The sequence below is a fragment of the Mercenaria mercenaria genome, chromosome 10 (genome assembly GCF_021730395.1).
Source record: "Mercenaria mercenaria strain notata chromosome 10, MADL_Memer_1, whole genome shotgun sequence".
Taxonomy (NCBI): Eukaryota; Metazoa; Mollusca; class Bivalvia; order Venerida; family Veneridae; genus Mercenaria; species Mercenaria mercenaria.
Window position 1 is genome coordinate 648165 of NC_069370.1, and position 23780 is coordinate 671944.

General features: G+C 34.3%; 1 protein-coding gene and 1 long non-coding RNA gene across 2 annotated transcripts in view; both read left to right on the top strand.

The window, feature by feature from the left end:
* The first annotated feature begins 5350 nt into the window (after positions 1-5350).
* Positions 5351-5922, top strand: LOC128546299 (uncharacterized). Its single transcript, XR_008365918.1, has 2 exons — positions 5351-5525; positions 5790-5922. It is a non-coding gene; the product is annotated as an uncharacterized LOC128546299 (long non-coding RNA).
* A 4076-nt stretch (positions 5923-9998) lies between these two features.
* The window catches only part of LOC123559949 (uncharacterized), a 139481-nt gene continuing 125699 nt past the window's right edge, over positions 9999-23780 (top strand). The window contains exons 1-12 of the mRNA XM_053516650.1: positions 9999-10146; positions 11596-12182; positions 12445-12643; positions 14170-14235; positions 14470-14523; positions 16497-16601; positions 17083-17253; positions 17821-18012; positions 18633-18710; positions 18968-19075; positions 19327-19452; positions 20336-20381. Of these exons, the coding sequence (XP_053372625.1) occupies positions 11628-12182; positions 12445-12643; positions 14170-14235; positions 14470-14523; positions 16497-16601; positions 17083-17253; positions 17821-18012; positions 18633-18710; positions 18968-19075; positions 19327-19452; positions 20336-20381 (1700 nt within the window). The 5' untranslated portion in view covers positions 9999-10146; positions 11596-11627. The remainder of the gene's footprint in view (positions 10147-11595; positions 12183-12444; positions 12644-14169; positions 14236-14469; positions 14524-16496; positions 16602-17082; positions 17254-17820; positions 18013-18632; positions 18711-18967; positions 19076-19326; positions 19453-20335; positions 20382-23780) is intronic.

Here is a 23780-nt window from a genome sequence, read left to right on the forward strand (position 1 = left end):
CTTCTCCGCGATGTGCGCGCGGCGGGAGCTCAGGAGAAGAGTTGAGGCTAGTACAATACCTATATAAGTCACAAGTTAAAATTATGCCCCTCCCCCTTAAATTTGTTCCATTAGACCTAAAAAAAAAAAAGAAAAAAAAAATCTTTGTTTCCGGTAACATGCTAAAAAAAAAAAAAAAAAAAAAAAATAGGGTAGGTGGGTCGGATTTTTTTTTTATTATTATTATTAAGGTATTAAGGGAGACTTTTCGGAAATTATTTTTTGTGTCAAAAATGAATACAAATTAGGGGATTGTGCCTTTAGAGCATTAGTAAGTCGATTTCTAACATCAATGACCATGTTTAAAGCATAAAAAGTGCAGTTTGCAACTCTTTGTTAAGAAGTTGAAAAATTATTCTCCAAGGCCATACAAACATTTAGGATCGGGCCAAAAATTTAGGGTAGGTCGGGATACCGGAAACAAACATTTTTTACACCTAATCTGTCACCCATAAGACAGGAATAACTTACCAATGTAACTGAGTGTCAAGAAACAGCTGCTGCCACATTTTTCTGTTTAGGCAGTGGCTACGATTACGGTACCGTAATCCTAGCCTCCGGTTCTAGGATTACGGAAGTTCCGTATTCCTAGACAACCCTATGAGGATAGGCTATGATTACGGAAGTATTTTGAGCCTCCGGTTCTAGGATTACGGAAGTTCCGTATTCCTAGACAACCCTATGAGGATAGGCTAGGATTACGGAAGTACTTTAAGAGGCATAAAGTATATGTTAGGACACGCATAAATGATGTTGTAAACCTACTTATTTCACTTAATTTTTCATGCCTGCTTTATTATTTCGTGTTTTCTATCCGGCGTTTTGGGGTAGTATAATCTTAATGGCGGCGCGCGGAAATATATTAGAAATATGAGTGTCAAAGTTATAGATTTAAAAAAAATTCTATACTTTGAATTTTATAATTTATAACCATACTGTATGTTATTAAAGACCATTTGTGTTGACTTGATGAAAAAAAATGCAGGTATATACGAAACATAGATAATTCTATATTTCAGCGCACCGCCATTAAGATTATACTAACCCAAAACGACCGATTGATAGCACGAAATATAAGTGAAATTAAGTGAAATGAGTAAGTTTACATGTCATTTATGCATGTCCTAACATAAATTTGATGCCTCTTAAATACTTCCGTAATCATAGCCTATTCTCAAAGGGTTGTCTAGGAATACGGAACTTCCGTAATCCTAGAACCGGAGGCTAGAATTACGGTACCGTAATCGTAGCCACTGCCTTCTGTTTAACAAGTCGTGTAACCCAAATGTTACAAAAAGCCAAAGGGAACTCTTTTATCTTTTAAATTTGAATATAACATACAGTATAATATTGTCTGCAAACTTTCATTGTACAAGATTTATGGAACTCCTTTAAGAACATATTCGAAGAATTAGTTTCAAGTCATGTACTAAGTAAGATTGTTTCTGGTAAACAACACCCCTATCGTCGAATTTTGAAATTAAAAGGTTGATAACTTGAGAAACTTCTTCTTCCGATGATGTACATAAATCACACTCTGGGGCATTGTCGTACAACAAAAGTGACAGGCTACACAGTAAAGCTAAGAAAAGTAAAAAATCTCACTCTGTCTACCAAACTTGATCAAAAATGGTGTTTTAAAATCTAGCGCCAAGGATAAGTCTGAAATTTCAAACAGACAATTTTCTTTTGTTTTTACAAATGATCCAGATCATAATCTATCGAACATTGGACCTAGCCTATTTGCCAGCATGTCTGAAGCAGAAGAAAATGGTGTTAGGAAAATTCTGGAAAACTTAAATCCAAAGCAGCAGGTCTAAATCAGATTCGGCCTAGAATTTTAAAGGAATGTGCAAATGAGATTGCACCAATTTTTACTGCCTTATTCAATAAGTCCCTTAATACTGGTTCTGTACCCTCAGATTGGTCCGAGGGCTATTTAACGCCTGTTTTTTTTTTTTTTGTTTTTTTCAAACGTGAAAATTTTCAAGCTTCAAATTATAGGCCAGTGTTTTTAACCTGTATAATTTGATCTTAGAGCACATAATACTTAGTAATATTTTAGATCATTTAGATAAATTTAATATCCTGGTGGACAATCAACATGGTTTTCGAGCCCGGCGGTCTTGCAAAGCCCAGCTTCAGTGTGTTTTATTCATGATTTAGCTCAGTTAGTATAGCGAAGCTAGGCTGATGTTGCCATCATGGATTTTTCTACTAAAGCCTTTGATGTAGTTCATCATGGAAGACTGCTCTTAAAATTAACCCATTATGGCATCGGGGGCCCTATATATATATTCATTCTTGGATTAAAGTATTTTTGGGAATCGAACTCAAAACGTTGTGGTCGATGGGACAACATCAAGCTCGGCTCCTGTCATATCAGTCGTCCCTCAAGGGTTAGTTTTAGGACCTCTCCTGTTTCTGCTTTACATAAATGACTTACCTGCGCCTGTGTCTTCTTGCAGACGACTGTGTAGTTTATAGGACTATACGTTCTCAGAATGATTCAGCTCAGCTGCAAGGGAACCTTGACAGTTTATCATTATGGGAGCAGAAATAGAAGATGTTATTCAATGTAAACATATACCACATACTGCATGTCTCTAGGTCCAGAAAACCTATAAATACAGTCTACACCTTGCACAATCACCCTCTGTCTGTTGTCAGTCAATCCAAAATTTAGACGTGAAAGTATCATCAAGTTTATCTTGGCCTCTTCCTGTAAATAAAGTCTCTAATAAAGCTAATCAGAGCTTGGGTTTCTTAAAACGTAATATATATTCTTGTAAAAGTTCTACCAAGGCAGCTGCTTATAATACTATTGTAAGACCAACTTTAGAATACTGTTCTAGTGTATGGGATCCTTACCATCAGAAGGATATAGATAAAATAGGAAACATTCAAAGACAAGCTGCAAAATGTGTAACAAATAATTATAGCAAGACCCCGGGCACAGTCTTAAAAATAATAAAAGACTTAAATTGGAATATATTGCAAATTAGAAGACAATACAGTAGACTAATTTTATTTCATAAAACTTTTATTATCAGTTAGATTATCAGTTTGAAGTTAATCCAAAGCAATATGTTACACCTTACACAAGACAGTCCAGACACTAAAATCATCTTGCATTTTAGATTCCGTCTATTATAGCTGATTATTACAAATTTCATTTTTTCCCTAGAGCAGTTGTTCAATGGAACACATTACCATCTCATGTGGTCAGTGTTGAAACAGGCTCCGGATTAAAATCAGAACTGGTTACATTGATGTTTACACCATAATTCCAGTACAGATCTTTTTGCTTTTATCCTGTTTATACCCTACTATAACGTCTTCCTTTCTGCACAACAGTTTATGTGTATATATATCGCAGTAAAAGGAATTAAGGTTTAAGGTGTTATGTTTTCGCACGTTTTTTATCACAACTATTGGGAAACACTATGTGGACAGAGTAGCCTAGGAAACCTGACAATCTTTCGCCTGATACAAACATGAAACCTAAATTTTCTCATACTCCAGTCGCACACCTAGGAACCCCGGTCTAAATATCGATCGTCTCTGATAGACTATCGGCTGTTACTTTATATAGCTCACCCTCCCCACATTGCTTTTTATTTCCTCGTATGTATTATATCTAATTGCGTTGAAATTTAATTTTTTTTTATTTTCTTTTAAATATAACTCCCCTTTCCTTTTTTTTTTGCACTTAACCATTTTAACTATATATAGCACACTGCTTTCCAGATTTAAGTGTCATGAACAGTCAAGATCGAGAAAAGAGAGTAGATGTATATACAATGTATATATTTCCGACTTGCTCTAGGAGAGATCGAATCCTTGAATACCTTTAATATAAAGTGTATTTGACTGTCCACGTTCTACTTGCAGAAAATATCAAACTTTTTCTTCACTCTCATTTCTCTTTATTTCAATAATTATTGTGTGCCTTAGGCGTTTCTTCAGGTACTCTGGTGTACAGTACAATACAGTAAGTTTTATTTTGAGTCAGCAAGAAGACAACATTACAAAGCAAAAGCTCTGAAGAGCTTTTGAACCAATTATACATCAATTAAAACAAATATAACAATGTAATTGTAAAAGCGCTACAAAACAAAAGATAATAGGTAAGGGTAGATTTCTCGGAAGCACAGAGCACTAAAAACACAGCCCCAGAGCCACACATTTGCATAGTAGGCCCACAACAAAAAGAAGCTGTAATGGAAAAAATTTTCAGACGGGTTGCTTCAAACATCCAACAAGTACATATTAATTTATGCTAAATATAGATGGAGGGGAAGGAAATGGTAAGGGGGGGGGGGGGGGGGGGGGGGGGGGGGGGGGGGGGGGGGAACCCGAAGGGGAAAGTTGAACAAGGACGAATATACAAACATTTAAACCACACAATATCAAATAAACTGGTTGAGCAGTGTATGCTTAAGAAATGGTGGTAAAATTCAGAATTGGAAAGAACTGATCAGCAACTTCCTGATAGTAGCGAAATGACAAAAACAACATAAAAGAAAGCATGTCACACATACAGACAGTGTGTAATACATAATAAGCACAAAAGCAAGCTAAATAGCACATACTAAGCAATGCAAGATAAGCAGTGGCAATAGCATATTAATAGACTACTACATACAGGACAGACTCAAAGCATAATAATAAGCAAAAGCGGAAAGAAAAGCAATACCAAACATCAAAACAGCAAATCAAAGCAAACCAGAAAGCAAATCAGGACGAGCTGGTCTACGGGACCCACCAAAAAGAAAGCATCAGAGGTGAAGACCAGAGCCTGCGATTTACATGTAACACATTTACAAGTGTTGCCGTCCAAGAACCCAAGTTGGTTTTTGAACTGGTTAAAATCTGTAAGCTGGCTGAAGCTTTCTATAGTAGCGAGTTCCACGTACCCCAGTAAACACCTGACGTCGTACCGACGTTGGTTAGACGTTGGATTTTGGTCGCGACGTCGGCGACCTGAATCCAACGTCTAACCAACGTCATATCCACGACGTCTAATAGACGTCAGAATTAGACGTCTAGAAGACGTTGGCATTAGGTTGGATAGAAAGTCTGATAAATGTGTTTAGTCATAAAACTAACTGGTATTATTTTGCTAGTATAGTTTAAAGATATTTACTTGTTTTCATAAAGGCCTGGACATGCGCTTATTAATAATAGTTCATTCTCACAATAAACATTATATTAATTATGTTACAATATCGCATGAGATTGTCTATTTTTGGAGACGGATTTTTCACGAACTTTAAACTGTTAAAGATAAAAATGCATTCTATACACATATATAAATTATTCTTAATTCACATAGATCTTCTCTTCTACACATGTTGTCTATCAGTCACACATTCGCGAGATAAGCCTGCATCGGTTTACACAGTCTTCCTGTAATTTGATATTTATTGGGATAAGATAGAGCAAGTTTATAAATACTTTACACAAAGGGAAGGATCCGCAACGTGAGTAACAGATTTTTAAAAATTATACTTATTTTAAAAGTTATACTGATTCCGTATTTTTTTTAAAAAAAAAAGACTTATTTTTGTTTGTTACTTTAAAAAGCAATTGCATTTAATTACGTTTTACGAAGTTATAGAATATTTTTTTCATAGAATTTAAAATATTACATATTTGTTTGGCACGTATTAATTATGCTCTTAGTAATAGCACTAGTATATTTGTATATGTTAAATAATGAAACTGTCAAATTTTATACATTTCAGGTGGAAATGTTGGCGGAGTTGAAGAATCATACAAAAATGACGAAACTTGAAAGTTTCAATTACTGCATTACTTTTTGGACTTATTGTATTAGACTTACGTCGCCATAATATGAAATAAAGATGATAAAATACATGTGTTGATTACTTGTTTGATTGCAAATTACGTTGAAAATTTGGTCAGATTTTGGTTGAAAAGTGGTTAGATTTAGGTTGGAAAATGGTCGGATTGCGACGTCTAGCCAACGTCAGGATCCGACGTCTAAACGGTTTGCAAATCCAGCCAAAATCCAACGTTAATCCGACGTCGGGGTCCGACGTCTAACCGACGTCAAATGCCTACTGGGACAGAACCGGTGCTGCATAACGGCATAACGGAATGAGTTCTTACCATATGTTTTTGTCTTAACTTGAGGGACTGTAGAATATTAGAACCTGGGATCTTTTTTCACTACTAAATCTGTAGGGGTCATTTCATTTAAAATTTAAAAACCTTTCTATGACCATTGTTCTAGTTCTTAGGTGTAAGGATGGTAATTTGATCTTAAGTAGTAGGTTTTCACACGAGCTATCATAATCAACATAAACAAATCTCAAAACATGTTCTTGGTTTTTTCAACTTTTTAGAATTACTGACTGAACAGAAATGCTAAGACAAAGGACAAAAAATAAAATTTTAGAGGACAAAGGTATGACATATTGCTAATCTGTTAAGCTTACTTATGTTTTTACCTATTCGTTTTAAGATATTTAATTGTTGAGCAGCCTTTTTACAAATATTGTTTATACGAGAGTCAAAATTTAAACTAAAATCTATGTCAAGCCCCAGTTATTTCACAACATCTTCGCATTCAATATTAAACAAGAAATATCTTTAAAAATGATGGTCGGCGAATTGTAATAAGGAAAGAAGTTTATGAATTTTTGATCTAACATTCATCTTTCATCTTGCAAAACTAAACACCGCACTTTAACAATTTAAATGGTTCTCTTTTAATTTTTCGCAAAGGTTTCGTAGGGTTGCAATTTTGTTTCGTTTATCCTTAGACGAATAATTACAGCAGCAGTTTGATGAAGATTCATGAAGCGGTTCATGAGAAGAGGTCATTAAACGTGTTTATATTTTTAGCTAAATTGGTCCCTATCCCCATTTGTAACAAAATAGCAGGAGACCTTACGATATTGTTACACATCGAGTTTGATAAAAATCCATTACATTTTAGTGGTTAATGCGAAGAAAGGCATATCTACTTTTAGCTATAGTGGTCCCTAATAGAGCCCAAGTTCCTGTATAAATAAATTTGGAAGAGGACCTTATAATGATGCTCCAGACCAAGTATGACAAATATCCACCAAGCTGTTCATGAGACGCTGTATAAAGGCATTTCTAGTTTTAGCTCTAGCAGCCCCTAAAAGGGGTTAAATGTCCCAGCTGAACAAAGTTGGCTGCGGGCCTAATAAAGATGCTACAAATCAAGTTTGATTAGAATACATGAGAAAAAATCAATTAAAGGATTTTTTTATTATTTATTTTTATTTATTTCTAAAATAGGCCAACTGATCCCGCTTTAACAAATGCATATTCGCTATTTATGAATCTTTGGACAATGACGTCACACCTATAAAAAAGTGAAGGTCAAGCAAAACATACAATTGTAATTATTTCAATATTTCTGTTTCATAAGCAAGGTTTGACCGTAGTCATATCACATAGATAAACTGTATGCAGCATACCTTCATTTCAGAGTAATGAGATTCAGTCATTATATAGCATATATATAATAAAACAAATTTCAACTGAGTTCAATATTTGCATACCATACTAAAGAAAAATATTCATATATAATAAATCAGTTAAATAATTTATAACAAATATATCAAAGCAATCAAGTACTCATTCTAATATGCAATCTGAATAAGTCACAAAAGCAAGAAACCTTTTCATATACAGACGACAATTGTAACAAACAAAATCTTTTAAAAAGCACTTCTCTACATAAAAGACTCTTATCACACCCTTATTCATGTGATACGCAGACCGTATTCAGCTCTTTCTTTAATTTGATATATGTTGGTATTTGACGGGTTTTTATCATATTTATTAAACTTACTTATCATTTTGAGATATATCAATATTCTTGCTAAATATACTGAGCCAAAGTTAGCTTTAAAACTGTGAACAGCGTCGTTTAGGATAAACGCTTTATCTACATTTCACTCAGCGTAGCACAATCAACAGAGTGAAAGAAATTGACACTCTCGTCCAATCAGACATAGTGTTGCATAAATCTTCCATTTTGATAAATTATCTTTAATGCGTTATCAAGTAATTTGATTTGCAAACTGAAGTCACGTGGCATAGGTAACGAAAACGAATTTAGACGGCGTCGCCGAAAAAATAACAGTTATTTTTTTACCAACAGCTACATTATATTGCTTGAAATGTATCTGGGTTGGCCTGCATACAGATCCGAACCAGTCAATTAAAGTATCACTTTCTGTTTTGTAAAGTTTTAAGGAGTTCATCATAATTTGTTGTATGAAATGAGAGTGTGTTGTCAGCATAATTATACAGGGTATACTGTTGTTTAGAAAATGTACTGTTGTAGAAAACGTAACAATACATGAACTATAGATAACTGTGGAAATTGCAAAATGAAAGTAAAACTGTCAAAATGACAAAATACTCCTATGTTTAAAAAATAGCTAAGCTTATCATTTTGTGCCCCCAATTTCTTTTCTGGTAGGTAGGTGGGTGCGTTTAGACTTGACTTTGTCCGTCCGACTTTCTGTACGTCCGTCCATTTGTTCGTCCGGATGTGCGTCATGCATATCTCAAAAAAGTATTTCACCACGTCGTTAAACCTCCCAAAATTGTTATTCGGCATGTGAAGTTGTACACCTGGTGTTTTAACTGGGATTTCACGAAGTCAGATCAGAGTTGCAGCTCTTGTACATAGAATAATATGTTATACACACAGCCAAAACACGGTTAAAGAAATATCCTTTTGAAAGAGAAGTTTGATATTTTTACAAACTTGCAGGTAGTTCTAAACAAGCTTATCTTTGAATAAACTATTCTACTTCGTCTGAACAATTCAATGCATATATCACGAATAGTAATGGTCTACGAGGTATGAATTCACTTGCAGGGTAGTCCCGAATCATTTTATATGAACCTTAAACTACAATGCGCAATTTCTTTAAGGCCTAAAAAATTCTTTGTTTCCAGTAACATGCTAAGAAAATTAGGGTAGGTAGGTCGGATTTTTTTTTTTGATTTTTTTTTATTATGGGAGACTTTTCAGAAATTATTTGTCAAAAAATGAATACAAATAAGGGGAAAATGCCTTTGGAGCATATGTAAGTTGATTATTAACATCACTAGCCATGTTTAAAGCACAAAAATTGCAGTTTTGCAACTGTCTGTTAAAAAGTTAAAAAAAAAATTCTCCAAGGCCATAAAAACATTTAGGGTCGGGCCAAAAATTTAGGGTAGGTCGGGATACCGTAAACAACATTTTATTACGCATAACTTACACATGTAAACACAATTCATTGATGGCATGGCTTTAACGTAGTTACACGTACGCATTATGTTGACATGCGAAATGATAAATTTAATCGTTCTAATAACCATTAAAAAGCGTAAAAATGTTTGTTTCCGGTTTTCTCGGCCTACCCTAAATTTTTGGCCCGACCCTTGACGTTTTTTATGGCCTTTGAGAATATGTTTCAACTTTTTAACAAAAAGTCAAAACTGCACTTTTTATGCTTTAAACATGGTCAGTGATGTTAGAAAACAACTTACTGATGCTCTAAAGGCACAACACCCTTAATTATTTGTATATTTGTATTCAGTTTTCATCGGAAAGGCTCACTGAAGAAAAAAAATCCCCACCCACAAAAGGAATCCGACCTTAAAACCGACCCTTTTTATTTTTTTAGCGTGTTACCGGAAACAAAGATTTTTAGGCCTTGTCTAAACATAAGATTTTCACTTTTGACCCATTTATTGGTTAATTATGCCAGAATACACAGTTTCCAAAAATGTGGGGGTTGCTAATTTTACATATTAAGCTATATATAGGTCATAGATCAATAAAGTCTTATTGACCTTGACGAATTTATTTATTTATTTATTTATTTTACAATGCTGCGCTCCGTTAATTTCATTAGCTTAAGTAGAAGCCCTATACGTGTTTAACACGTCAAGCTCAAAACTCTGGAAAACCAGCATTCGACCCTGCTGCTTAACCTAGTTTTACTTTCATTTTCAGTTCTTAAACCGTCACGTATTCTTGATTGTACTTCTATTTTCATTTTATCCTCATATATGCTTGGATATTTGGATTTGGAGGTTTGTAACGTTAAATTCGATATTTATATTTATTTAAGTGTAGATATTGGTATAAAAATCCGTTATCTATGATAATAAACTTCTACGTTGAGTCGTGGGCCGACATGTATAGAAGTGTGTATTGTTATGTAGTGTTTAGAATAAAGTGTATTTAAAAGATTTAATTACCACAATGTCGACAAATATAAAGTAGATCTACCGAAATTACAATATAATGGAGTCAGAAAGTAATGAATGTATTAAGTATATAGTTTGACTCAGCATAAATTTCGTGTTCTTGTTTTATTGTTCTTACGATAAAAGAGAGGTGAGTGTAAGTTCAAATAAATGAAACTAGATAATTTTCAATATAAACACTTTGATTTACGAATTATGTTACGTTCTTGCGATGTCTGTAATAGTTCACTGTCATATAAATAAATCTATATATTTTATAATGTTTTAGCAGTTAATTGATTTTTTTTCTTTGTTAAGATGGTTGTAATTTGACATTATATGTTTTCATTATACTAGTCTATCCAGTAAAATAGTCTTTTTAAAGTTACTTTGTATATAAGTACGAATTATTTTAGTAACAAGCAATATAAGATCGTACAAGTATTGCAAAACATTACAGAAGGTTTGGTATAAGTGGACGCAACTTGACCCCGATGGTTGACCTTTGCAATATAATACATAATGAGGCACAACCTATTATTGAAAAGGAGTGTACGTAAAACACGAGCTGCACGAAAAACAGGAAATATAAATTCATGTAAATATAAATTAGTGTATTTGAAAGTTTTAACTGATCAAATGTAAGTATATATAATTTGATACTGCAATGAAAACAAACTTATTCAATATAAATATGGCTACCCTAAGCACCCTTGATTACTGTAATGAAATAATCGATATGAATAATCAGCCTAAGGCCAACCATCGCGGTCAAGTTGTGACTACTTACAGATAAATGTGTATCAACACAACGGCAGACAACGATATCTGTTATTGTGAGAGTTAATCGATTTTACCGCAAATAGATAGGTCAGAAGTCCAAAACAAACATTACCTGTGTTTCGACTATTTTGGATATAGTCCAGTAAAAATACGAAATTTAGGGGGAAAATGTGCACAGAAATGATTTTTGGCATGTGTGATCTGTAACATATCAGGAATGACATATCAAAAATCTACCAAAATCCAATGATGCAAATACCCTATTTTTGGGGTAAAATGTTAAAAAATTGAAACGAAAGTGCGAATTTTTGGAATTACATTATAGCTTCATATATACTTATCTAAACATGTCAAAATTTTAAAGGATATAAGCAGAGTCTATTACCATATATATAATAGTAATATAATAATATGCGAGCATGTTTTAACGCATCTACTGTGTGTCCGAAGTGATCCATCTTTTTTAAACCTGTACTATTCCTGTTCATAATAAATGTTGTTTTTTTTCAGTAAGATTAATAAACTTTAAATGAGTTTTGAAGATGCCGAGAACATATGTGGATAATGCCTACAATAGAAGAGTTGGTCGTGTTGGTTTGCCCGTCGGAAGTGCTGTGATTTCCAAAAACACCGTGTGTGGAATGAACACTAAAACTTATGTGGACAACGCTTACAACAGGCAACTTGGGAGGGTGGGAATGCCACACGGTAGCGCTGTGGTATCAAAATATAGCGATGGATTGACAACGTGGAATTATCTGAATACTGACAGACAAGACAGACAAGTCTGTCCACCAGAAATCAAAAGTTCGTTTACACCAAAATACACAGAACATACCTCAGAGCCTTGTAAAGACGTGAAACATGCGTGGAGACAATCTGACAACGCCTGTTTTTATCCGCAAGATACACCTAGAAACAGGGTCAATGTACCAAATAGCAGGGAAAGGTGGAGGTCAAACGGCAGTTCGAGTGAATCTAGCAGTGACATGGACAAGCTTGTTAGGGAGATGACTGCAGCTCAAACTATTGTTGAAGAGTTAAACCAAACGGAATCGGAAATTGCAGTAACTAGCCCGTTTATGTCAAATTTGCAGGTAATTAAAATGCGAGTTGTACATTATAAATGAAGCTTAATTGGTTTTCTGCTCCTTACTTTTTTCTTATATATCAGACATAATTAAACATTCAGTAATTTATATTACTTAAAATGTAGTTAGATAGCGTTTTAAAGTATGTTTTAAAACGAATTTAACACGACCTGCGCACGCACCTGAACTCCAAACAATGATTTTATTCGCGACAAATCATTATTACTAGGATCTATTATTTCTTAAACAAACGTAAATTTTGATACAGGACAGAGATATTCACGAGCTTATGAGATGTCGCGTATGTCATACAGACATGGACAGTTCCTCTCTAACACCATGTGGACATCACTTCTGTACCCACTGTATTCTTCAGTGGTTGGAGAGAAAACAGAGTTGTCCTATTTGCAGAACACGTCTCAGGGAATCAAATCTAATTCAAGATACAGAATTTGATAGAATTATTGGTAAGCTCTTATACATGATAAATTCTGATAGTTTTAAAATTAAATTTCTTTCTCTATGTGTGTGTGTTTTTAGTTGGTTTTACTTAAAACTTATTTTTTGTGGGGTGGGAGGGGGCGGGGCGGGATTTAACGCCGTTTACCAACAGTAACGACTGGCAGTTAACCTAACCAGTGTTTCTGGATTCTGTACCAGTTTTACAAAAACTGTTCTCCGCAAGTAACTATGAAACAGAGGTGGCTTTCGAATGATTTAGACGCAATGTCTTTTATCAAATCACCAGAGTACATATGCCTCGCGATCCTTAGATCTGCGCTCTCCCTATTGAACTAAGCAGGTTGGATTCAAATATCTGAATGAGACATTATATTTACACTTTTTTCATATATTGAACCTACTTCCCACCCGCTTAGCTCAGTAGGTAAGAGCTTTGGTCTACGGATCGCGGGGTCGTGAGTTCGATCCTCGGGCGGGGCGTATGTTCTCCGTGACTTTTTGATAAACGACATTGTGTCTGAAATCATTAGTCCTACACCTCTGATTCATGTGGGGAAGTTGGCAGTTACTTGCGGAGAACAGGCTTGTACTGGTTCAGAATCCAGGAACACTGGTTAGGTTAACTGCCCGCCGTTACATGACTGAAATACTGTTGAAAACGGCGTTAAACCCAAAACAAACAAACAAAGCTTAGGAAGTAAGTAATTTCAGGCATTGTATTTATTTGGAAAGAAATAATATGGCGCCGTTGTTATCAATATGAAGTCTCTAGTTCTGGCGAGAGATTTGAAGTTGCCTCTCATATGATTCTCACATCAGTTTGATATGACCAAACGAAAGTGAAAAGAACAAGATGATTAATAAAATCTGTAAAAAAGATTCCTTGGAAGCAAAGAATACAACCAAGAAGAATAATGGCAGACTCGGTTTGATTGAGTCTGTTCATGAGAGGTAATGAAATGTGCAACACCTCTCACGCCCCTAGCACCGGCTTAAGCGGAACTCTATAACACATATGTTGAATAGACTCCATGGTCCCAAAGGACCAGAAAATATAACAACACTGAATCCAAGTACGGGGAGACCTTTTACAGCCGCCACACGGCACTTAAAGATTACTGTTGTGATAGTTAATAAAATCTGTAAAAAGATCCATTGGAAGCAAAGAATACAACCAAGAAGAATAATATCAGACTCGGTTTGATTGAGTTTGTTCATGAGAGGTAATGAAATGTGCAACACCTCTCACGCCCCCTAGCACCGGCTTAAGCGGAACTCTATTACACATATGTTGAATGGACTCCATGATCCCAAAGGACCAGAAAATATAACAACACTGAATCAAAATACGGGGAACGTACCATGGACAGTTAAAAAAAGGTGTTTACCAAAAACGATACTGATTGAATAGAGAACAGTGCAGACCATGGTCAGACTGCACGGATGTGAAGGTTGATCTTTGTCTGCACTGGTTGCAAAGGCAGAATCATTTGCCGCCAGAAGGCTAAGAGTTAACCTGTATTCATTTTAGGGCATTTCGCAAAGAGACCGCTGCAGACGACAGACACAGTCGGCAGTATTCGGTACCAAGAAATAGGTAGGCAAGTTAAAGCTTTTAAACAAATTAACTTTATTTTGTGCATATAGTATAAAAAATGAAGAAAAAATTTTAAGAATAGATTCGGAATTTAGTGTTCTATGTTACTGTATTTCTTTAAAGTTATTATTTATTAATTATATAATAATTAATGTAATCTTAACAAATACATCCAGTTTAACCAATTCTATAACTGAAATGCAAAATAAAATAAAATATTATTTACCTTCACAGGGCAGTACAAGGAAGAAATTAAACAGCTGAAAACACAAATTCAAGAATTAAAAGGTTTGCATTTTGTAGTGTTAAACCGTATAGTGGTTTCGTTTAGACATAATTATTTACTCGCAGATTCGCAGATTATTTACAAGTGTTTTAACTTAAAAATGGTATGTCTTATTTCGAACATGTTTCAATTTAGTTAAAAAAGATACGTGTCTTTTTTGACGACGAAGAAGAAATTTAAAGTTGACCGAAACAGTCGGTAAGACATCAATGCTCCTACTAAGGACTTAGGAACATAACGTTTTCGTAGATCTTATGATAAACTGAGACCATTCATTTAATAGAGAATCGCATGACAGCGATAATTATTATTTACACTGTCATGTGTATTTGGAATACTAGTATAGTTGGGGTAGGGGAGAATTAGATTAAATGAACACCATAAACCGATTTAAGCTCCCCAGTGTTGGTTTTGCCAATGACCATTCCGAGGCGATGCCCCACTATGTTCCTTTGTCTGTTCGTTTAGTCCTCTCTGTGTCTGTGCGTGTGGTTATGTATGCGTGCTAGTCTTGTGCACGTCAGTGTGCCGTGGGTTGCGCTTTTTGGAGGCTGCGTATTTGGAACGTAGTTTTACCTGTTTGATATTCATCCTTGTTCCTTTATACCGGAGGTCTATAAGAAAAGCTTTATTTTTTTTACGGAATATTAAACTTTCTAAAATGTAGATATTACTGAAAATTCTCTGTCTTATCTTTTCCTCATTTTCCATCGTTTAATTGAATAGAATGTATTGTACTGTACATAGTTTTGAGGAAACTGTCATTTGTTTCCATAGAAACGTTAAATTCCAATCTGATTTTAGAATATAATGGGGTTATGGCGCGTACAGGCTTTCAAGTAGTCCTATGTTGTCCTACTTTTTCCTACTATTCCTACTTTTTATCTAAAGAAGGAAGAAATATGTAAACAAATGTTGTTAGTCTATTTGTATAATGAAGTTTGTTTTATAATATAAGGATTGTTGGTGTACTGGTGAGGCTCTGCTGCTAGTGACCTCTGATGCATGCAGGAACCTGCTGACAGTTCATTATGTGAGTTGATACTGACCTTGATATTGAGCAAAAGAGGTTGCAGGCAGCTATGTACAATGGGACGTCAAAGCATCATGAAAATAGACAAATCTTATATATTGTGATAAGTTTATTTATCCTGCTGTGTAAATGTGAGTAAATGTACAAGATTTTGGGGTAAGTTTCAGACGCAGATCCAGGGTCGGGACGAGGGGGACCATGCCCTTCCCCCACCCAAGTAGACTGAGAAGTGACCTATACTCATCAAAGTTGCACCCAACTATTTTGGCAAAGGATTAAATTTTCTCAGAACTCAAAATTTAGACCCCAAAACGCAGGTGCCTCCGTTTGATACCTATATTTCAAACTTTTCCAGGGGAAACCCCCCTGACACCCCACTCCTCTAAAATGAGGAAAGTACCCCTCCTAGTTAAAAGTGCATCAGAGCCCACTATTTTTTACCTGTTTTTCAAATATTTCCAGGGGAAAACCCCCTGATCCCCATAAACTGACTGGGATATCCGCCTCCCCCGGATACTTTAAAATTAGATCAAAAATGCACATTTTTGTACCTGCATTTCAAAGTTTTTCAGGGGAGAAACCCCTGACCCCAATAAAATAACTGGGACACCCTCTCCCATACCTCAAAATTTTAATAATGCACCAAAGCCCGACGTTTCAATCCTGTATTTCAAAATGTTCCCCTTTCCTCCCCCCAAACACGGACAGAGGCCCCCTCCCATACCCATACCTACCAATCAAATTATTTCTGGATCCGGGCCCGACTTTGTTCTCATAGGCCCTGCTATTCATCATCAGATTCCTTTTCTTTCCTTTTCTCCCACTTTTTGTATATCAGAGGCTCCTACTTTTCTCCTAGTTTTTCATTAAAGGTCACTTGAAAGCCTGCATGTAGCCTTGCTAACTCATCACTTCTGAAGAAAATCTCCATATTAATTTCAGAAAATAAGGAAAGACAAGAAGCAAATCGGCAAAAAACTGAACACAGATATTTGCAACTCGCTACACAGCTAAAGGAAAAGACTGAACAAATTCAAAAGCTAACGGGTAAGTAAAACTGTAGATAGATCATTAACAAATCTCTGTAAGATAAAATTAACAGCATCAACAGAATTCACAGGGGTTTAACACTAGCTTTCTCTGTACAATTGTACGTATTGCTTTCGGTAAAACATTTGTTCTAAACGTAAAATAGTTTGTTAGTTTGTTTTGGGTTTAGCGCCGTTTTTCAACAGTATTTCAGTTATATAACGGCGGGCAATTGTTTCTGGATTCTGTACTAGTACAGACCTGTTCTCAGCAAGTTACTTCCAACTTACCGATATGAGTCAGAGGAGAAGGACAAATAATGACAGACAAAATATCTTTCATCAAATCGTCACGGAGAACATACGCCTGCGATCGGTAGATGTGTGATATCCCTACTTGGAAATAGACGATTTTCTGTTTCATAATTAAAAACTAAATATGTCATTTTTAAATCTGACGAATAAAAACATTTTGATTCGTACTCCTGCATTTATTACAGACGAACTGGACAAAGTACGGAAGAAGGACATTGCACTACAAAAACAAATTGATACGAATGTCAGACAATGTGATGATCACCTACAAGAGTTATACGAGTTGAAAGAGAACGTTTTACCAGAAAGAGAAAGAACGGTCGCACGATTACAAAATCAACTGAAGGAGAGGACAAGTAAGCAGATCTGGGCGTTGAGAGTGGGGGTGGGTTTGGGTAGAGGTAGGGGAGGGTATCTGCAATAAAAGCGTACAATGAGATACATTTATTTCTTTTCTGTGAATTTTTGTTAGAAAAAAATGTGTAAACTATATCAGATGAATTCATTGTGAAAAATATCAAGAATACTTTTCACTTGGTGAAATACATCAAATACAAAAAAGTTGAAGATAACTTTTGAAGATAAGATGAAATCAACAAATATACAAATATCTTTCAGTCTTGCGCACCAGGTTGTGCATATCTTCTGTATACATATATACATTTCTACATTTCATTATATAGTTCTTTATTGGGTATATACTTTTACATACATAAACAAAAGTCACCCACATGCTCGAGTTGTTTTTAGATTGTGCTGTTAGTTCGATGTACCCAACTGTTTGTTGCAGCTAAATATTCATTGTCTTTAATGTAAGAGTTTCTTTGCAAGAAATTTGAATTTGAAACATATTTTTAGACCGACTCTTTATAAGCTTTGCTTAAACACAATGAAGACTTTAGTATTTTCCTTATAACTTTCAGCTGCGAGCAGTGACACGGAACAGGCTGTTCGTATACTCAAGAATGAGATAGGACAGCAAGAATATAGAATGAAAGAATATGAAAATCTGTGCGCTGAAAAGGATGAAGAATTAACTGTTCTTCGAAAATTCGTAATACCGGAGAGGGAAAGCATTATATTTCAGTTGCAACGACAATGTAAACAGTTATCTGGTAAGATATTGTTGTGTGTACTTAAGTCGTTTCTACCTAAGAAACGTGTTAGAAAATTTGTAAATTCCCCAATTGTCAAGTTTTCAATAATAATATAAGACTGTTTAATTTGTATAATGACGAGGTGAATATCCAAGCTCATATACCTGACCAATATGGTATTTACTGTGGCAATTATCTCATCAACCAGAACGTAGCTTAATCGATCTACTAGTAATTGAAAACACCGAGGTACTTGTATGTAAATGTTTGTTATTAACTTTAAATTGGACTACATGGCCGGAACACAACGTAGCTTAAATTATATTTGCTCTCCACTGCCGATGCAGTTCATTTATGTCACAATAAAGACACAAGATAGAAGTGGATTGAAAACGTTTTAACAGAAACGTCAAACGTTTTATTAGAATGTAGTGTTATTAAGTAATCAAAACGTAGTACAAAATTAGTTATATGTCTATAAATTTGCGACATAAAGTAGGACAATGGTTTGAGCTGTTTCAAATTACCGAAATACTTATATAAAAACTTTGTTTTTAATATTTTAATGGAACACCATAATCTGAACCAAACACAGCTTAATTGATCTGATTGAAAAACCTTTAAGTTTGTTTTTCCAGTTCTTATAGGACAACATGGCCGGCACACTCTGTCAGAAGAGGAAATGGCAGCTATTCAACAGCTTCAAAATTATTATGGCAAGTATAAGTTTCATATGCTTTGCAGTCATTATAATTGCCTAAATATTATTTATGGACAAGTGCTTTTTGAAACGGACATATTTAAATGCATTAGTACAATGCTAGCAATAACTTATTTTTAAACAGTGACGGAAAGTATTTTTTGTACATAATAATGATAATAATGATAATTTTATGACTTTCCCTCGGGAAATGACATTTATGTAGTAACTTAAGAACATTTGAAGGTAATAAATTTAAGTTATCACTTGCAGACAAAGAGTTTAGTCGAAAATTTGCCATCACAGAAAGTATGATACATGCGCTGAGAGATAAAACGGATCAAGTTGTAGACATATTTTCTACCAGGAAAGACCAGAAAGGTATATGAATGATTTCAACGGCAGAAATGAACTTTTTTCTGTCTTTTTGCAAACAGGAAAATACGATGTTTTGTCAGTTTTTACAAATGAAAAAAATAACACGTTAAGTTAAACTTTATAAAGTTTTGGAACTATTCCGCATTTTGTTTTAGCATGGACTTACAAATTCACGAGAAGCAAAATAAATTACTACAGAAACTTTGATTAAAGAGAAATCAAACGATCTTTTTTAATTGTTATTATTTTTTAAGATGGACTTCCAGACTTTGTAAGAAAATATACAAGTCTGATTAAGGAGAATTCAAGTCTCCACCAAACTGCGATCAAACATGAAGAAGAACTGAATCGTATGAAAAGAGAACTGCGCCACTGTAAAGGTAAACACACAACAGCAATTAACAACGTCTTGATTCTTGAATCTTCTTCAATGTACATTAATATAACGTAAATTGGTACAGTTATGTGACCTTTATGCGTCTGTGTTACAGACAAGAAAGTGCGAACAATTAAAGTCACCATTAAGTATATTGAACAAAACTTCTATCTCCACACATTTTGATGTATATATTTCTTTAGTTAACAAAATTATTCGAAATTTTACATAAAACAATATTATCATGTTAAGCATTTTACTGCTATAGTGTGAATAAAATAATATTGAAATTTGACTCACATTGAGAACCTATGTAGATAAACACTATGATCTAAGAATCGCAAAAGCAATAATTTGTATAGAAATGCAACTCTCGTCTTTTAATAGTTGCCTTTTAACTAGACTAAAACCATCATAAACCTATTAAGGTGCTAAATACATAATGTTATATCCCTTCATTTCATCTTTCCACTTATGGGGTCCTACATGGTCGGGTGGTTAAGGTCGCTGACTTCGAATCTCTTGCCGCTGACAGATTTGGGTTTAAACCTCATTCGGGGCGTTAAATTCTTCATATGAGGAAGCCATCTAGCTGGATTACAGAAGGTCGGTGGTTCTACACTGGTGCCTGCCCGTGATGAAATAATGTTTAAAAACATCATAAAAGCTGGAGAGTCGCCATATGATCTAAATTGTGTCGGTGCGACGTTAAACAGAACAAAAATATTTGTTCAATGAATGGATGTAGAGTATTAAACAATACAAAGGCCCTGGAGCTCCCTAATTGATACACCTCATAAATTACTACCGTTAAATTTTCACAGTAGTGAATTTATTATTTTCAATAATAGTGTTAATATTAATAATGATTATCATTATACTTGCAGCTAGAACACATGAGCTAGAACGGAAGTACCAATTAGAGAGAACATTGTAAGTATCGCATAATAATGAAGAACGCAGTTCAAAATCTATTAATGATATTTTCTTTTTTAACTAGCTGAAACTTGAAGATAAATGAAAGAAAGCAAAGAAAAAACATTTAAGTGTATTAATAATCTGTACCCTCGACAAATCCTTAAATATTTTTCAAACAAATATATTTTCAATTATTTCAGAAGTGAAGAATGAATTTAGAAGACACAAAGCAATGGCAATTTACCATCCAAGATTGTGTACCGCAGCAAGAACTGAACAAACTAATGTGGTCAATTCAAACGTTATCGAAGATTGCATTGCTCTTACTCTTGTTAATGAAAGGTCTATATGCGTGCATGTCATATTACAAGAAAACGTGAGGAATGAAAGCACATTTAAGTAGCTTTCCCAATGAGTCTTTGTTTACCACAGTGGGCATGCTGAAATTCCCAACTGTGTGTTAAAAACCGTCCAGCGATAGAAGTATTACAGCAATTATTTCAACAACTGTTTCATAACATGTAAATACATAAAGTGAAATATATGGTCACTGACTTTCCAAGAAATGTAGCTACATACCTTTTTAAAAGCTTATTTAATATATGATATATCCGTTATACAAATACTTAGTCTTATTGCAACATTATATGTAAACGTGTTTCTCTATATACCTTTAATTTCTATATAATAAAATTTTAATTCAGTGTGATATAATATTGTTGAATACTAATTGAAACGTATATTGCCTTTTGAATATTTCTGGCAATATTTTTCATAATACTAACGGTACATTTATCAAATTTCCTAGAAATGTAAACATACGTTGTTAAATGTAAATTTTCAGCAAAATCAAATGGTGTTTAGTTATGATTTTCCTGCCTTATAACGAAATTTGCTCCTTTCTAAATTCTAGATATTTATGTGTACTGTGTGCCTTAGCTGGAAACAATTTAAATGTTTAATGCTAAAATCTTTGTTGCACGATATTATTATATATCAATTTATGACTTTTTCAAATGAGGCTGAGGCAGTTGAATAAATAAAATGATAACATATCTTCTTTCGATCTTGTTGACAATTTGAATATGTTATTTACAACATTTTTCTAAATTTATAGAAATGTACCATTAGTAAGATGAAACATATTGTCAAAGGTATCGCGAGGGCATTAGAATTTTTGTAAGTATATATTTTTTATACTATATACCTTGATAGTTACATTTGGCCATGTCTTGTGTTTAACTGTTCATGAATATGCTTTGTGAAACGTTTACCCATGTCATTATAATAACCAATCTACTTACCTACTTACGAAGACAAAATAAAATGTCAATTAAAAGAAAGTTTGCTCTTTTGCTGGGTCAACTATCGATAAGTGTCTGAACAGAAAGTGTTGTATCAAAGGTCAACTTTAATTCTCTTTCTTGTTTAATTTTAACATACAATAAAAGTTAATGCTACTAATCAAAGCAGAGAAAGAAAGTAATAAAATTGAAACAAATCATTGGCATATTTCGCGGTTCTCTTAAAGTAAAACTTCATTTAAAATTTATTAGAAGACTTTCTTTAAGCTGTGATATTGACGTTTGGTAATCTTTTTGCAGCGATCAGCGCTACGAAAAATATTGTTTTTAGCTCACAAATATGCCACATGCTCAGTGTGAAATATAATATTGTGATCTCGTCCGTCAACATTTAGTTTATAATTCACCTGAACGAATATCAGGATGAGTTATTCTGATGAGGCTGTGTCCGTCGCCTGTCGTTGTTTTTCACCTAAAATCAACTTGACTGATTTTAAGGGTCACTAGAGCAAAAATGGGGGAAAAAAACGTTGAAACAACTTCTCATGGACTTCTTTATGATTCATCATCACAGTTGGTTTGTAGCATCCTTATTATGTACTATTTCCGATTCGTTCAAATGGTTCCGCTTGACAGATTTTAAGGGCCGCCAGAGTTTAAAATGGAAACAAACACTAAATGACTTCCTGTCAATAACCATCTGATGGAGCATCATCAAACATGGTCAGTAAAAGCCTTAGGTACCCTCTGAAATTTGTTCAAATGGTTCCGCTCGACTGATTTTATGGGTATTAGAGCTAAACATTAAGAAACCTTTAAACAACATTTGTTCATGACCCTCTAGATCATCACCAAACTTGGTCTTTTGCATCCTTATAAGGCATCTTTCGATTTTTATCCAATACCTCTGCTTGACTGATATTAGGGGCTACCAGAATAAAAAACAAAACTTTTAAACGACTTGTACTCTTGAACTTCCTAATGGATCATCACGAAACTAGATCTGTAGCCTCTTTGTATTAAAGTTGTATTAAAGGTGCTCTCTGAAATTTATTCAGATGGTTCCATTTGACTGATTTCTTAGCCTGCCAGATCTAAAACTAGAAGAAAAAAACTTAAATTAAATGCTGCTGTTACTCCATGTGTCATACATATATTCAAGCTCTAATAGTCAGTTTCAGATGAGCGACTTAGGGCCACTGTTCAAAAAGTACGATTCTGTTATTCACATTTCATTCTGGTATTTATATTGTTTCTCGAGCATATTTTTCTCGCGTTAAACAGGCATGGACTTTTGCGAGATATAACTTCCTTGTAAGTGGAAGACATGGCTTGTGTATTCGTTTGTTGCCGAAAATCATGTACCCATATACAAACTGAGCACTTCTCAAAGTGATCCGTCTCTCCATTTTCGTACTGTTTTTGTTATTATTAAACCCTTAATTTTTAAGATATAATCAATATTTCATTTTAGTTAGACAATGTTGATAAAAGGGGAAGATAAACAATTTTATTATAGTTCAATATATACGGCTGGTATACACAAGTTTTGCAACTGATGCAAAACAAAATTCTTATGTAGGACGTTATCGAGGCAAATTTATATGCTGACTAGAGTTAAACATCAATAGAGTAATACTTACAATTAAATATTAAATCATTTGAACTTTGCAAGAAGCACTTTCAAACCACTTACAAAATTGTTATTTAGTCAGCACACCTACCCATGTTTTCGACAATTATATTCTAATATGCTTGTCTCTGTAAAAAACACTCAAGATTACGCTGGAATGACGTCACAATAACGTGCGGTGACGTCAAAGTTTTTGTTGCGGCCAAGAAAGAGCGCTTCTGTATTTTATGTACTGTTTTAGATTAAGGGCATATTAGAATCAAAATAATTTATAGCAAAACCGTGTTTAAACACTATTTATACACTCGGGCGGTATTACGTCGTACAAAGAATTTCACTCGGGCTATGCCCGACGTATAACCACCCATCGTGCATAAAGAGTGTTAAAACACTTTTTTGCTATAAATTATTTCTTAAATCAGTAAGAGTAATTACGATCTTTAACAAACTCACTTGCAGAAATTATTCGGACATGAA